Below are 16,041 nucleotides of genomic sequence, written 5' to 3'. Positions count from 1 at the left end.
TGCATTTGTGTTAGGAGTGGAGCTACTTTAAGACTAAGAGAGTGCCCTCTCCACAAAATTTTACAATGATGTGGAGTGATATGAGATATTCTAAAATTTTTAACAAGTAATTCCTATTTTGTTGTATTTTTTTAATAAAAATCTAACACTAAAAAATTCGAAATATCTTATACTCTGTAGTAATCTCATCACCTCCATCTATTAATTAGATGTGTTTAATGACCGCTGCACATTGTTTTTACCTGGAGAATTCAATCACTTTCATGGTCTTTTTTATAAACTTTCAAATGTCACATCAAATCAATGTTCCATTATACAATAAAAATACCAAGTATGTTTGCAGGCCTTCTACTTTGATTTCGCAGTTACCAATAATTAGGCCAATTTGGAAATTAAATATTGTACTTTTTCTTTACCTAAAAAATAGGACAACACTCTGTATTAGCTTCCCTGAACCACCCAAATGATACATTTTCACAAATATTATAAACCAATATTTACAGAAGAATGGTATAGGATAAAATCCCAAAAAAAAGGGGAAAGAAATATCCCTCATTTGAACTACAGCAAAACACCAGCAAACTGATTGTATCTTCTCTCTTCGTTTTGCCTTCTTTTGATTTCTTCTGCACATCTCAATGTGCTCTCTATGTGGTACCCTCCTCCAATGCTAACTTCTCTTTCCAAGTGACAACAATAGCTCTCAAACACACTCACATTCACATGCAATTTGAACCCCATTAAGAACAAAAATTCAAGCTCCAACTTGTTCAATTCATTGGTTGTCAATCCCCCAACTCTTGCAAAGTATGAATTTCTATAATTCCTGTCAAGAAAAAAAAATGTATACTTCATATTAGAACTTTTGTTCACATATAAGCGATATTGTGAAAGAGATCAATCATAGGATCTCGGGAACTTAAGGAAGGGGAGAGAGACTTACATGTCTTCAACGTACTTGGAAGCCACCATTATAGTTGTGATGAGGAGCCTATGCACATTAGTGACATTGATCTTAAATGCAGGATTGTTCTGGCAAAACCGATCAATATACACATACGCAACAACATACACAGACGGCCCAGCTCTTGTGTACCTGAAAATCCTCTCTAAGTATGACTGAATTGTCAGGTCAGGAGTCTCATGACACTCAAAAATCCTAGTCTTTTTCATGTCCTTGGACATGTACCAAGGGCTGCTGCAATTCTTGGCAATCCTCTGGTTCCTTGCCATGTTTCTCTCAATCAGAGAAGCAAGAACATTAACCACTAGTGGGGTTTCTGAATCATCTTGGTATGAGTAAGAATACAAATCTGACCTTAGTTTTCTTGGAGAGATCATCAGAGAAGTTGATGCTGATGATGAAACCATATTTCTGTAAATTGTATGTGATCAAGAGAGAGAGAGAGAGAGAGAGAGAGAGAGAGAGAGAGAGAGAGAGAGAGAGAGAGAGAGAGGGCTTAAATTTTTGAGGTTTTTGTGGTGAGAGAGGTTTAGAGGGAAAGAATATATATACAAGCAGGAAATGGAGACTAGAGTCAAGTGATATTGGTTCGAGACATTTGGAAAGTGGGTGGAAGCTAAAGATGAAATCAAACTACAAAATACGTGTGCCTCCAAATTGTAAAGGGAAAGTACAAACAAACAGCTCAGCTTTATCATTGTATATAAAACAAACAGCTCAGCCTAAAACAAACACGTACACTGTGTTATTTTACTTGTTTATTTATTCAGAAATACCCTGTTATGAATTATATAATATTCTCGCCGACAGTTGGTCGGAAGGACAAGAAGGGCATATGGGAAGAGAAGAGGAGGGGAGGAGCATTGATAGGTGGTAGGGTTTCGGGTTGGTGTTCTGGACCCATAGAACGAGACGGCATTTAAAGATTGACTTTTTCCTCGAGATTTGTGACATTGTACAAAATCCAAAGTGGCACTGTACTGGAGTACTGAGTAGTAGTAGTTACACGTGCAATGAAGACCTTGACACATCGGTGTCAACCTACATCTTGGTTTTCAACTTGCAGAAGGGCAATATCTTTTCTGCTTATTGAAAAGAAAAATGAAAATATTATTTTTAAATGAAATTAATAAAAATGATTTGAAAATTTTGAATTTTAACGATAAGAACAAAATAAAGAATAAATTGAATAGTACCAGGATTGACTTTTTAGTGTAAAAATGTGATTTTTTTTATTAAAGTGAACAATACTGAGAGATTTTCATTAAAATTCCTTTAATTTTAAGGCATTAATGAGTGTAACAGAGATGAGAATACTTCGTTGAATGTGTGGAAACACGAGAAATAGTAAGATTAGAAACAAGAATATCCAAGATAAAGTAGAAGCGACCAAATTTTAAGATAAAATGAAAACAAATCGATTAAGATGGTTTGAACATGTGAACCGAAGATTTGCAGATGCACCGATTAGAAGATAAGACTCGAAAACGGAGGCTCAAAGCAAAAGGGATAAAGGAAGAACTAAGAAGACTTTGAAAGTAACTATAAGAAAAGATATGGAGTACTTGGAACTAATGATAAACTTGGCGCAAAACAGAACACAAACATTCTAAAATTTATACAGCCAAACCCACTTAATAAAATAAAACTTCTTGTTGTAGTTGCTATTAATTTCCAGGCATTGTTTAGTCACATTAGCTAGAGTACAAAAATATTACTTCCAAATTAAAACGGTGAGGATGAAGGTGAGAGTCCTAACAAACACCGGGGCCAAATTGATCATCCTTCATCAATAAATTGGTATTTTATATGCGTTTATAATGCGTTACTCTTGCTTTACATTATTCGTGATGTCTTCTCCATTTTATATAGGTTGCGTAATTTGCATCCATGTCAGTAGAGCTTGGGCCATGAGTAAAGAAGGTTGGGTAGCCAGGACTATATGGTACTGATTGGTATCTTTGATTCTATTGGATGTAGATTATGTAATCTAGAGTTTAAATTTCTTCGAAATGGCCTATATTTTCATAGAAATATCCAGAAAATTATAGAAAGATATGAAAATGGGGGCTTCATACTGGAGAAACTCTTAAGTTTAGGCTAAATCGTCAAGTTTTGTCGATATTTATGACACATGTATTAAATATCCGAAAAACTCTTATATTTTGTTCAAACCAATACACACAAGAATCTTGAACCACATTGTGAGAGACTGTGATCAAGATTGGAGTGTGCAGAGATATTACTATCATTCTTGATGGCATTTCAGGTGAGTGAAATGATCAACACGAAACTCATAAGAATGAGATATCATAATGTTCATATATTTCATAAGATTCATATTCAGATGCCGTAAGGTTCATATGTTATATAATACAGTGAATATTCATATTTCTTAATGAACGTTCATCTTTAAATATCTTAAAATTCATAATCATATATCACAGGTTGCATCTCCGAATTTAATTATTAAAGTTTATGTTGAAGACATGATTGATAATATTTTATTTTAATTTGTAGTTTTATTTTCTGTGCTTTATATGGAGCCAAAAATAATCCTAAAAATCATGGAAGTGACACGTGAATTTTTGGACAAGAAGGACGAGATTACCCCTGAGGCAAACTGGAATTCTCACGCGCATGCAACGGAGAATAACGACTCAATCAAGGAAGAGTCAAAGGTGACCAATATGAAATTTATTTCATATTCCTCTCATCACTCCTCATCAATCCCTTATTGATTTTATTCAAAAGGTAACTCCCAAAACTTCCTATTTAAATTAGGAATAATTGCCATGTTAATTGCAAAATATTATTTCACATAATAACTTGCAATTATTCACCCAATTACACCATATATGGCCGGCCACTCTCCTATAAATACCGCTCTTATCCCACTAAAATGCTAGGTCATTTGCTACCCATAAACTCCAAAATACATTCTTTTCAAAATTCTAACTTTGGCATCGGAGATTCTTTGGCCAAAGCGCCCCCCCCCCCCCCCCAAAAATCATCATGGGCGCATGAGGCTTTTGGCCTTAATCTTATGTGTTATTATTTTGTAGGTGCATTTTTGTCAAAAGAGAAGATGGCGGAAATTTGTATCCACAAATTGGTGCTTTCATTGAGAGTTTGATTCACGCACTTGAAGAAGACTCTCGCATTCAAGGTTTCTCATTTCTCGTTCATTCGTAGATTTTTCGTACGTTCTTATTCCTAGAATTTTTTTATAAAATTCTTTGAATAAACATAAAAGAAAAGTACAATGACAGGAAATTTGGAAACCACGACGAACGAAACTTCCTACGTTCCAAGATCTGGACCAAGTGATAGAGATCACGACATTGTCCCACCATGACGATCCACAAGGCTTAACATGATGACTAAAGGATCGGCATTACCCCTACTGGGCACCACTGTGGTAGCCTGCCTCAGGCAACCAACCCAATGCAAAGCAGCCCAAATCACTATGCTTCAGCAAGCCCAGGAGTTGCAGGCCCAATGCAGCAATGCCCAGCGCCAGTCCAACCCACACAGGCCCATGCTTATAGCGAGCTAACCCAAGCCAAGCGAGAATAAGCCTAAGCCACGACTCAGCACGAGCCTAAAGCGCTCTAAGCCCAATGATAGCCGATTGCACCATCAGCCCAAGGCCAAGCAGGCCAAACCGCACTGCACATATACGCCCTGCACGTGGCTCAACCTACTTTCATGGCCCAACTTGTTCCCGCGGTCCACCTAGTGATCCCAATTACTCCAAGACTAGTTCAACCGTCCTGACTTTAGATTTCTGGACCGACTATTAAACCAGGGTATTTTCACTCCGATTTTTTGCAAATTTGACGTATCCCAGCTCAAATCTAGTGCCCAAAGTCCATTACACTTCCACTACTCAATGAGACGCATACCGTCCAAACTCTTCTATCCAGTTTGGCGAACAACACTTGTCTCAATAAGTCATAGAATTGACGAGCGCCCTCGCGTAACAGACGACCTTGGTGAATCATCTTTTGTAGCGTAATGAGATGCAGCATGCCCTAGACGAGGTATCCCAAAACAGGATAAGGGCATACGACGACCCTCTCTAGCAGGGTCTTAGCAGGTAGCCTCTCGACCAGCCACGAACTGGGTGTTCTAACAGTGTACACTCCCGGCTAGGCCTTGGGATAACATATATTCTCGTCTTAGCAAGCGGATGAGTATGCACTCCCAGTTAAGCTCACGAACGAGCATACATTATTGGGGCCACACTTCAATAATCAATATGGACAACCTTTCAGGCAAAGTGTTCATTTGTGGCTAGGCCCACAAAGAGCATCATTCACCTCACATCGAAGTATGTAGCATGATGGACGGAGAAAAGCAGTCACTCAATTCAACTCAAGTTCAACTGGCAACCTATAAGTAATTTGCTCGCCTGCTAAGAACGTAGCACATGCACTGTAATCGCAGCATAAACGAGCCAAATACAAGGAAAAACAGCCTAGACCAGTAAGTCACGACCAGGGATAGCCGAAAGCTCCGTAACCCCCAACAAAGGCAAATTCATGAAGAAGTAGAGAGGCTCCTGACCGAACGATTGTGCGACTTCCAACACAACGAAGTCACTAGCGAGGCGCTCTGACGAGACATAACCAACATAAGTAGGTTACCTTTCATTAATGAGATCAAGCAGACGGAACCATCCCCATAAATTAGTGAATACAAAGATTACTTTTATTCAGACAAATGCAGCAACTCAACCTAATGGCGTATCGAGGGTACACTGGTACTAGAATGACACACTAGCCTAACCACCAAGAACCAGGGGGCATGTCTTGTTTCCATGACTCTAGATGATTCTTTACTAAAGCAGCACATCACCAGTAACCGAGCATCGCAGACCTAGTGGTCCAATTCCTCTTGCTGCACATAACCTGGCCCAAGTCGGGCCCCAACTCGGCGTTCACAGCTGTCCCTACGTGCTCATCGGTTCCCAGTTGCCCTCGATTTGTCACCACGGCTCCCAGCCATGCCGATCTTGTACCACAACTCCTAGCTATGCCAATCTTGCATCACGACTCCCAGTTATGCCAATCTTGCACCACGGCTTCCAGCCATGCCGATCTTGCCATATGGCTCCTATCTATGCCGACTAAGCCCACGACACTTCAAACATCAAAGCATCTAACGACGGAGCAAATTAAAAGGCTAATACTAGTAGCCTCTGCTAGCGAAAGAATTAGCAGTGATGAAAACTGCAATCCATTCAAATTCTCAGCTAACCACCAACCGAGCCTCAAAGGATGGCGCAATCAGGTCTGGGAGCAGTTCACTGCGCTCCCACATACACCCTTACGCAAGTTCCACAAGCAGTTCAAAGTCTCAAGTGGATCGTCGAGCAAGACCTCACAAGCTGAAGATTATTTCAGTTGTCTAGCAGTCTAGATTTCCTCAGTTGCATTCACAACGATTTCCATGCTTTCCAGTGCGAGAGGGTAAACTAATTCCCTAACACCAATCTAGGTACGCTCTCGCTGACACTTATCCGGGTGTGCTCTCTAGTGCTAGAGGGTAAACTAATTCCTCGACACCCATCTGAGTACGCTCTTTACTGTGAGAGGGTAAACCAATCCCCCGACACCTATATGGGCAAACTCTTCAATGCAAGAGGGTAAACTAATTGCTCTCCAGTGCGAGAGGGTAAACTAATTGTTTTCTAGTGCGAGAGGGTAAGCCAATCCCATAACACCCATATAAGCAAGCTCTCTAATGCGAGAGGGTAAGCTAATTACTCTTTAGTGCGAGAGGGTAAACCAATTCCTCGACACCCATCTAGGTAAGCTCTCCAGTGTGAGAGGGTAAACCAACTCCCCGACACTCATCTGGGTCTGCTCTCCAATGCGAGAGGATACTCGAAGACCAGCTAAGCAACCAAATGGTTGGGGGGGGGGGGGGAAGGGGGGCAATAGCCAACGATGAACTCAACAGCTCGACACCCCAATAAGCCAAAACTCACAGCCATAACGACTCTGTCGAATCATCATCCTTTTTCGAAGTAATGTGCCCAACTGACGATTTTATGGCTAAAAGTTTTGCAAGATGCTTTAAGCAAGCAAAGTTTCAAGAAAAACAAAGATGGAGTAAAGTGAAAGCAATTTATTAAATTTCTAGCAAATTGATAAACTTATACCAAGGTCGCCGAAATTCGACACAAGCTAAACAAAGCAGATTACTCATTTAGCAACTTGGATGACCTTAGGTTCTCTAGCAGCCATCCTGCCTTTAACAACCACTTCACTCTCAGCAGTTTGTTCACCCTACACTTCATCTATAACAACTCTGATCTTGGCAGCATCATCATCGATTGCTCCAACTACGACAACTGAGAAATCAAACTCAAGCAGTTTCCTTCTTCTTAGTAAATAGCACAAACGTAGCAGCAGCTGAATCAGCTGGCTTTGACGCCTCTTTTGTAGCTGAATGATTTCTTCTTAACTGAAGGTCCAGTAAGCAAGCTAACATACCAGCATTGCACCTCAGCGCCTCAAGCCGCGACCTCAGATGCGCAACTGCTCTTGGTTTCAACCAGGCCTAGTAGCATAAAGTGTGGCCCATACCACGCCACTTCCTTGACCTATGCCAAGCCAGCCCTTGGCTTTAGCTAAGCCGTGGCCTCTACCACACCACCTCCTCGACCTATGCCGAGCTAACTCCTGGTCCTTACCAACCGATGTGCCGTACCACCCTAACAACTGCCCCTTGAGAGCATCACCAAAGAAGAAGACAAAGAAAATTAAGTTCCTTGCAAAACAAAGAAATCAACAGAAAATGGTTCTTTGCACAAGCAAGCGAAAAAGAATGCTAGGGGAGGGGGATCAAATATCCTCTAACTTTCTCTATTTCTTGTAGGGATAAATAATTGTCCTCCGAAGTTGATTTAATCCTCTACTTAAGGTAGGATTAAATAGGCTTTGGTGGTGATTTATTTCCCTTTCTTAGAAGAATCTAATTCTAAGTCCAAGTGAGAATCTGCATCAAAGTTGGAGATGTCTACACCTATTACCCTTTCTTGTGAGCAGCACAGTAGGTGTGGGGGTATTTGTGGAGCCAAAAATAATCCCAAAAATCATGGAACTGACACGTGGATTTTTGGACAAGAAGGACAAGATTACCCTCAAGGCACACTGGAATTCCCACGCGCATGCAATGAACAATAATGACTCAACCAAGGAAGAGTTAAAGGTGATCAATATGGAATTTATTTCATATTCCTCTCATCACTCCTCATCAATCCCTTATTGATTTTATTCAAAAGGTAACTCCCAAAATTTCCTATTTAAATTAGGAATAATTGACATGTTAATTGCAAGATATTATTCCACATAATAACTTGCAATTATTCAACCAATTACACCATATATGGCTGGTCACTCTCCACCCAAAGGGTTGACCACTCTCCACCCAAAGGGCTGACCACTCTCCTATAAATACCGCTCGTATCCCACTAAAATGCTAGGCCATTTGCTACCCACAAACTCCTAAATACATTCTTTTCAGAATTCTAACTTTGGCAGCGGAGATTCTTCAGCCAAAGCCCCCCATTCATCGTGGGTGTGTGAGGCTTTTAGCCTTAATCTTAGATGTTATTATTTTGCAGGTGTATTTCGTCAAAGGAGAAGATGGCGGAAATTTGCATCCACACTTTAGATAAATTGAAGTATATGAGAGGAAATGAGATGAAAACTGGTGAGAAAAGATTATGGTAATGGAGGAGGACGAAATGAAAGATGATGTAAGAAACAAAAACTTACTACCTTTGGTCCTACAGAAATTGTCTTCACTTGGTTAAAGGATGTCTCATTTTCGGTTCAGATGCATACGAAGACAATATATTTTTGCAATGAATTTGATACCTAGTTTTGTTTAACCTCCTTGTGCTGCATAAATTTATTGTTAAAAATACCATTGTAAGTATGTCCAGTCAACACGTGTATCTTTTAATCTTAATATCATATGTATGATTGCTTATTATGCACAACAAGGAAAAAACCGCATCAAATTAGACCAATCTGTCCAGTTCAACGATTCAACTACCTAATCTTTTTATACATTTTCATGTCCCCTACCAAGATGGACAGATTTTGTTGCAATGATCTATGGAACATTACACGATAATTCCAATTTACTAATATATCATGGATTAATAAACCGCAAAAATACTTACATATAAAATAGAAAGTCGGGGCTGAACCTAAAATGCTCATATGGAATTTTGTATTGGTACCTGAAAGCAAGTCAATGGGTCCTCTCAAAAAAAAACAATGGGCACAATATCCTCCGAGATTTTGCGACGTCAGATTTTTTTTTTCCACAATAATTAAGATTTGGTTTTTTGTGATATATATGATGCATGACATTATATGGACAAAAATAAATAATGGATTTAACAACCGACACCAAATTGAAATCATGGTTTTGTAAATCAGAGAAGGTTTTATATAAAATCACTCTTCGATCCCATTTTATGTAGCTTCAAGGTGACCCAAGCTAATAACCAGCAAAAGCCGAAAAGAAAAGAACAAAATAAGAAGGGACCACGTGCTAAAGATTTTTAGGCTCAAGAAATTAGTAACACCGACACTTAGAAAATAAGCAATTTCTGATCTTCAAGAGTCCATGTGCAACATATTTTGTTCTCTCTTCTTGCATATTTGTATACATGCCTCTTCTGAAAACAATCAACTTGATTTCTTTGGAGTCCAATTTCTCAAATCCTATTCTCACTTCTTCTTTCGTTATCTTTTGTTTTGTTTTGTTTTGTTTTGTTTTGTTTTTGTTTTTTTTTTTTTTTTTTTTTTTTCAGAAAACGATGTCACTTCTATGAGATAATACAATTTTACAAATATTCTTAATCTATTATTTTATCGTTTTAGATAAAAAAAAATTTAAATCCAGCACACCGTTTGACACACCCTAACTCGGAATGTCAACTAGGACTCCGAATCAAGTTGTGCTTGCTGACACCTGGAAGGTGACGAAACCATAAAGTGTGATAATGTGTAAACTATGAATAAATTTAAACCTAAAAGTGCCTAAATACACGAGTGCGCGGTGAACGGGTATGGACCCATACACACGTGATACAGAGCATAAGTAGAGTACAATAAGTTAAGATAACGATTATATCATCATAAGAAGCCACCTGTGCTGGGAAGTGCCACGAATCCTCGTCGATACAGAAACTTTACTACTAGAACCTAGAGGAGTGCAAAAATAGAAAATGTGAGTGGGCGAAAACTAAACTTTTCAAAAACCATTCACTTATCAAAAGTAATAACCCCTCGCTGTAACACTTGTATAATTTCCCAAAAAATCATACCAAGTATAAGGATGAAGTCAATTGTATACTATCAATAAATCCAGAAGTATACCACGATACAACATCTCATCAGCAATATAAATAATCAAGTGCTTAATAATCCATGCTAGCACGTAAGTCGGAGTCACCTATAGTGACCTATACGACTCACCCATATCTCATCAATCAATGCTAGCATGTAAGTCGGAGTCAACTATAGTGACCTGTACGACTCATCCATATGTCATCAATCAATGCCAGCATGCAAGTCGGAGTCACCTATAGTGACCTATACGACTGAACCTATAGCTTATCAAATATCCCTGCACACGAGTCGGAACCACCTCTAGTGGTCTGTATGACAGGACTGGTGTAAATAAGTACGCTTAAGTGCTACGATCATGTGAAGACTGTGCTAATAATCATGGGTCACCTACGAGTCGGAACCACCTAATGTGGTATATACGACAGGCCTGTGCACTTACCTTGTATTCAAGGTGAGCGTAAGGTGTGAGAGGTGATCATCACGTGAAGGACTGTGCCCTGGCCACGGGCGGGAGCACTAACACCGGGGTGTAGGTTTATGAGCTCTAAATGCATCTAATATGGCATGTACGACTCACAAGCAATCTGTACGATAATGTCGTAGTTTCCTATCATTGCAACATGTACGACAAGGTCGGAGTTGCTTAAAACATAAATATAGTCATGTCATAACTCAATCATTTCAAATAAAATGTAATCATAACCATGCATCTCACATTTCATAACATATACTCACCTGAACTTACCTGTGTGTCCTGCGTTCACCCTCATACTTCAAAGCATTCACATTAATTATGTGTAGTAATATACCTATGGATATACCATGATGCAATCCAAAACTTAACCATATCGTAGTGCTTTCAAATATATAAATATGTACATATAATGTGGCGTAAAATGCACAATCTATAACGCCCTACTCCCGAACTCTTTATTTTCGGGAATAATTATCGGTGATAAGCCCATCTAAACACTAGCTTAACTAACTATCAATACTTACGATTCCTTACTTCAATTTCTCTATTCCTCACACACTATTTTATGACCACATTTAACCAACAAATCATAACGTTAAAACTCACATTTTCACCAATTCCTTCGCATTGCTTAATTTCCCAAACAAAGATTTTGTCTCAAATATTGCATGGTTGCATCTAACGTCTCGTTAGACTGCCTACGTACCCTAAACAGGGATCAAGCCATTCGTAGTTCACCTTTCTAAAGTTCAAACCAAATCCAAATATATTCATTTAATCCAACATATACAACAATCACTCTAATATTCAAACCACAACAATTAGGTCTCAAAGGCATAATTAGAATAACAAAATTCACATAAAAACACAAAGTTGGCTCCCTGGCCGTGCGCCGCTGTACCAGCTACCGCGGATGGCGGTTGGTTGCCCCGGTTCGCAAGAAAACTCAACTATTTTTAAAAATTCTCAAAATTTACAGAAATGAAGATCTCAAAGAGTAAAGCAAACTTTATACTTGCGGCCAAGACCAATTTGGTTGGAAAACACCTTGAACTGGCCACAAACCGCCGGAAACCCTTGTTTTTGGGTGTTCTTGATTCGTCTCCAAAACAACTCCGACGCCCCAACCAATGAATGGGCTTTGTTCCAGACCTTAAGGGGAGTCGATTAAGGGTGGTGAGACCAGCAGAATCGTCGCCAAAATTCCATGGGTCACCCGCACGGTTTTGGACCTAAAAACCCTCAAATTTGGGTGGGAATGGAAGATAGGAGATGGTAGAAGAGATTGCAGGTGATGGATAGCTGAATTTTGCCTGAAAAAAATGGTGGAAGTGGCCGGAAACCACTTCAGGTTGGCGCTAGTAAATGGGTTCACGGGAATGGAGGGGAAAAATCCTTTTTTCTTCCATTGGTCCTTCCTTTTTTTTTTTTTTTTTTTTTGTTTGTTCTTCCTTACTTCTAATTGTTCCCCTTAAACTTCCACATAATTGGGTTGGTCCTCACCTTTCATTGGTCACCATTTCCATGGGGAGTTTTAAAGAAAATTAAAATCTATAGTTTAGAAACACAACTTCAGATGTCTGTAATTATACCGTTATAATCCGAACTCGCAAACGGCTTTGCCTATGCATTTGTGGTTTCGAGATCTATCCAAATATGTCGAGAAATATAACAAAATATATGAGAATCACATGCGTCCTCGAAAAATCACGCTTTGCCCCTAGGATATTCCCGTAATTTCACGTAATAAAATTATAAAATCTTACTTTTTAGGGACGGGCTGTCACACCATCCATATCATCAATATTACTCCAACTTAATCACTAATTACTGAGTTTTACCACAAAAAACATCGATGATATTTAGTGGTGAACCTCCCAAATATAAGTTGTATATTATTTTGTTATATGTCCTATGTAGGACTCTATTGTCCAACATGCTCCCTCACAAGCAACCCACACGGGGTCACATGAGACACCAATTCCCACAACGGGAATTGGTCGGTTCATTATACCAGAGCTAGTCATTTATCATCTGCTCATTGGAGCTGATGAGTTGATTTTATATTATATATTGTACATTTTCTTAATATGCTTTGGTAATTATTTTGTTTCATAACCTTCAAAATATGCATGAGTAATTCATAAGTAATTGGGAGAACTACGTAGGATTGTTAAGGTAATGGCGGAATCGTCTTTTAAGTTGATTTCAAAACCATTTTATTTGAGCTTATATTTCCTATATATTGGCGATTCCTTAGAATTTATTTTTATTATTTTGTTATAAAATCAAGCTTTCCTAAACTTTGTTTCAAAGAATTAATTATGAATTGGTTTTGTTTTGTTTTTTTTTTTCCTTAACAAACGATATTAATTATCTACAGTAAGGGGGTGGGGGAGTGGGCTAAGACTCACAATGGGATAGCAATAAAGTTGTTCGAATTCGCTTTTGACGAGAATCAAATTTAAGACCTCTCACTTACAAGTAAAGAGGAATACCACACTACTAGAAATTTCCACTTTGCCGACAAAATTAGTTTGTTGGCAAAAGTCAATTTCGTCAGCAAAGAGCCTTTCCCAACGAAAAATTTTGTTGGCAATTTTGTCGCTAAAAGCATGTCGCACAAGATCTTTCCCCACGAATCTTGATATTTCCTCGGCTCATTTTTAAGGCGACAAATCTCAGTCATCAAACTATGTCTGTCACCAAAACAACGTTGCGACAAAGTATTTTGTCAGCACAGGTTGTTTTTTCACGATGAAGTTGTTTGTCGGCTTAGTGATCTTGTCGCGACGAAACATTTTGTTGGCTGAGTAATCTTGTCGCGACAAAATAACTTATGAAACCATAAATATGTAAACAACAAGATAAAAATATCTACTAATCAAGTTAACTTACCAACGCCATGCAGCATCACAACCTAGCAAAATTACATTTTTAATAGATACCAGGTAATAATCAAGTTAGCATCAACTACTTATATGTCATTCATCACTGTAAACAACAAGATGAACATTATAAACAGCAAGGCAACATGATTCTCAGACTTTGTAAACAAGGCAGCATGATCATCTGGTCTCTATTACATGTCATATAAGAAAGTAGAGATAGGACATATTGAATTTTTTCTTTGTTATTTTCTCCTGTACTACTATTTTAATGTCATTATGTTACTAAGTTATCTTGTAAATGCAATTCAATATTTTCTTTATTTCACTTAGTTTATGTGTTTCTTAGGTTTGAAGAGTGAAGATGAAGAATGAAGAAAACAGAGCACTTTTTCGATTGAAATGAGTTTAGTATCTTGGAAGTAGGAACTATCTGTGTAGATCAGCCAAATTTATGAGTTAAACTATACTTCCTCAAAAAGAACCAGGTGTTGAGCCGTATACCATTGAAAAGATATGGAAGTTGGCTTTCAGAGGAATTTTACGGTTTGTGATTCCGAGTTCCCTATAAGATGTTATAAGATTTTACGGTTGTGTACAGGACATCTGTCAGCTAAGCTTATGCGGTATTGGCAAGGTGATTTCGGATTTACAAGTTTTGATTAAAGAAAACGTGCAAAGCAAAAGTAGAGCTTCTATAAGAGTTTAAGACAACCCTAAAAGGTTCAGAATTAATATTTTTATGGTTTTGGTGTGCCACATCCTCAACATTCCAATTCAAATAACGAGTTAGAGAAGTCATATTCAAGCAAGGATTTGAGCATTTATTCAAGAGAAAAAGAAGGAAACATGGAGAGACTTTCGAGACTAGGAGTAGTAGTATTAGCAATTAAATCATAAGTAGATGATATAAATCCTTTGAAAGGTCTATAAATTATATAAACATAACAATACCAATCACCTAGCTAAGTATATTATAACTCTAGAACATAAGCGTATGCACCTGAAAACGTAAATAAACTATACTAAAGCATCCTAAGTCATCACTGTTTATAATCTTTATTAGTATAAACCAGAAGACATAGACATCTACTAATCAAGTTAATCCTCAAATATCAAAATTACCAGGCGTGAATGATCCTCACATTGGTCTCCATGCCGGGCTGATACTAGTTGTAAGCTATCTAGCCCAGAATTCCACTTAGCCATAGACAACCTGCAAGTGTTAAAGAAAGGAAAAACAAATATGTCAAACCTGAACCACAATATCGAAAAATTATATTGGAAATCTGGAATTGAAGCCAAAGGACATTGTTTTCACGTTTTCACCAATATTATGCAAATGGATGCCCAAATCAATCAAAAATTGGAAACCTAGATCATAAACTCGAACCCAAATGAAATAGTTCAATCAAGAACATGTTTTTCATCCATAAGTGCGATTCAATCAAAGCAAATACAATTATTTCATTTTCCAATAAAAACATGGAAAACGAATACAAAAACAAACAAATAAGTTAGCAAACTAATGTGGTAACGAAAATGCATATTCAAAATGACGAAATTATTTAGACGAAAACACAATGAGCAAACTAAATACTGACTTACTAATAATCCAGATCACTATCGTCATCAGTAGTACTGCTTGAACTATCAACGTCATGAGTATTATTTTCCTCATTGCTTATGTAGTCATCAGTATCTGTACTACTTTCTTCATTATAATTGTAAATGAATTCATTTACATCAATTCTAGGGAAGAGCCCCAAGATCTATAGTGACGGAGTCAATCTCAACTGCAAAGTACCTGTGACGTATCGGGAATGTCTGATGAAGAGTTCTCTTGGTATGTCACATCATCATCCCTACTATTACCCTCAGAGTCCCCCTTTTCCGGAATATCCCATACATTTCTATTTTGAATTCTTTGAATTACTTTTCAACCAGTACATGCTTTAGGATCAGCCACATAAAACACTTGCTTGGCTTGAGTGGCATGAATATAAGGATCATTATCATACCAACGAGTGCTTGTGTTGATTGATATTAAGTGGTAGTCGAGCTTTATACTCCCTCGTTTAGAAGGGTCTGTATTGAACCAGTGGCACTTAAGTAACACCAGTTTATACCCCTGCCTATATAACAATTCAATGACACTAGTCAACTTTCCATAAAATTCTAATTCTCCAATATCGACATCTCCAGGCACATGAAAATTTATAGCTTCTTTTATTATGCAAAACTAAAACAATATACAATTTTAGACTTACAAATTTGGACTTGGCAGTCTCATTGGTCCAGTTTTTGTTCTTCCTGGCATAAGCAATC

At 38.1% G+C, this 16,041-nt stretch overlaps 1 protein-coding gene across 1 annotated transcript; it reads right to left on the bottom strand.

Moving 5' to 3' along the window:
* Positions 1 to 248: 248 nt before the first annotated feature.
* On the bottom strand, positions 249 to 1,423 carry LOC137735495 (cyclin-U2-1-like). Its single transcript, XM_068474927.1, has 2 exons — positions 944 to 1,423; positions 249 to 826 (listed from the first exon to the last, which is right to left on the bottom strand). The coding sequence occupies exons 1-2, from the start codon at positions 1,369 to 1,371 to the stop codon at positions 562 to 564; spliced, it is 693 nt and encodes a 230-aa protein (XP_068331028.1). The 5' UTR covers positions 1,372 to 1,423; the 3' UTR covers positions 249 to 561.
* Between the last annotated feature and the right edge of the window lie 14,618 nt (positions 1,424 to 16,041).

This window comes from Pyrus communis, chromosome 5 (genome assembly GCF_963583255.1).
Source record: "Pyrus communis chromosome 5, drPyrComm1.1, whole genome shotgun sequence".
Taxonomy (NCBI): Eukaryota; Viridiplantae; Streptophyta; class Magnoliopsida; order Rosales; family Rosaceae; genus Pyrus; species Pyrus communis.
Note: the sequence above shows the minus strand (reverse complement) of the source record. Positions and strands in the feature narration are given on the sequence as shown.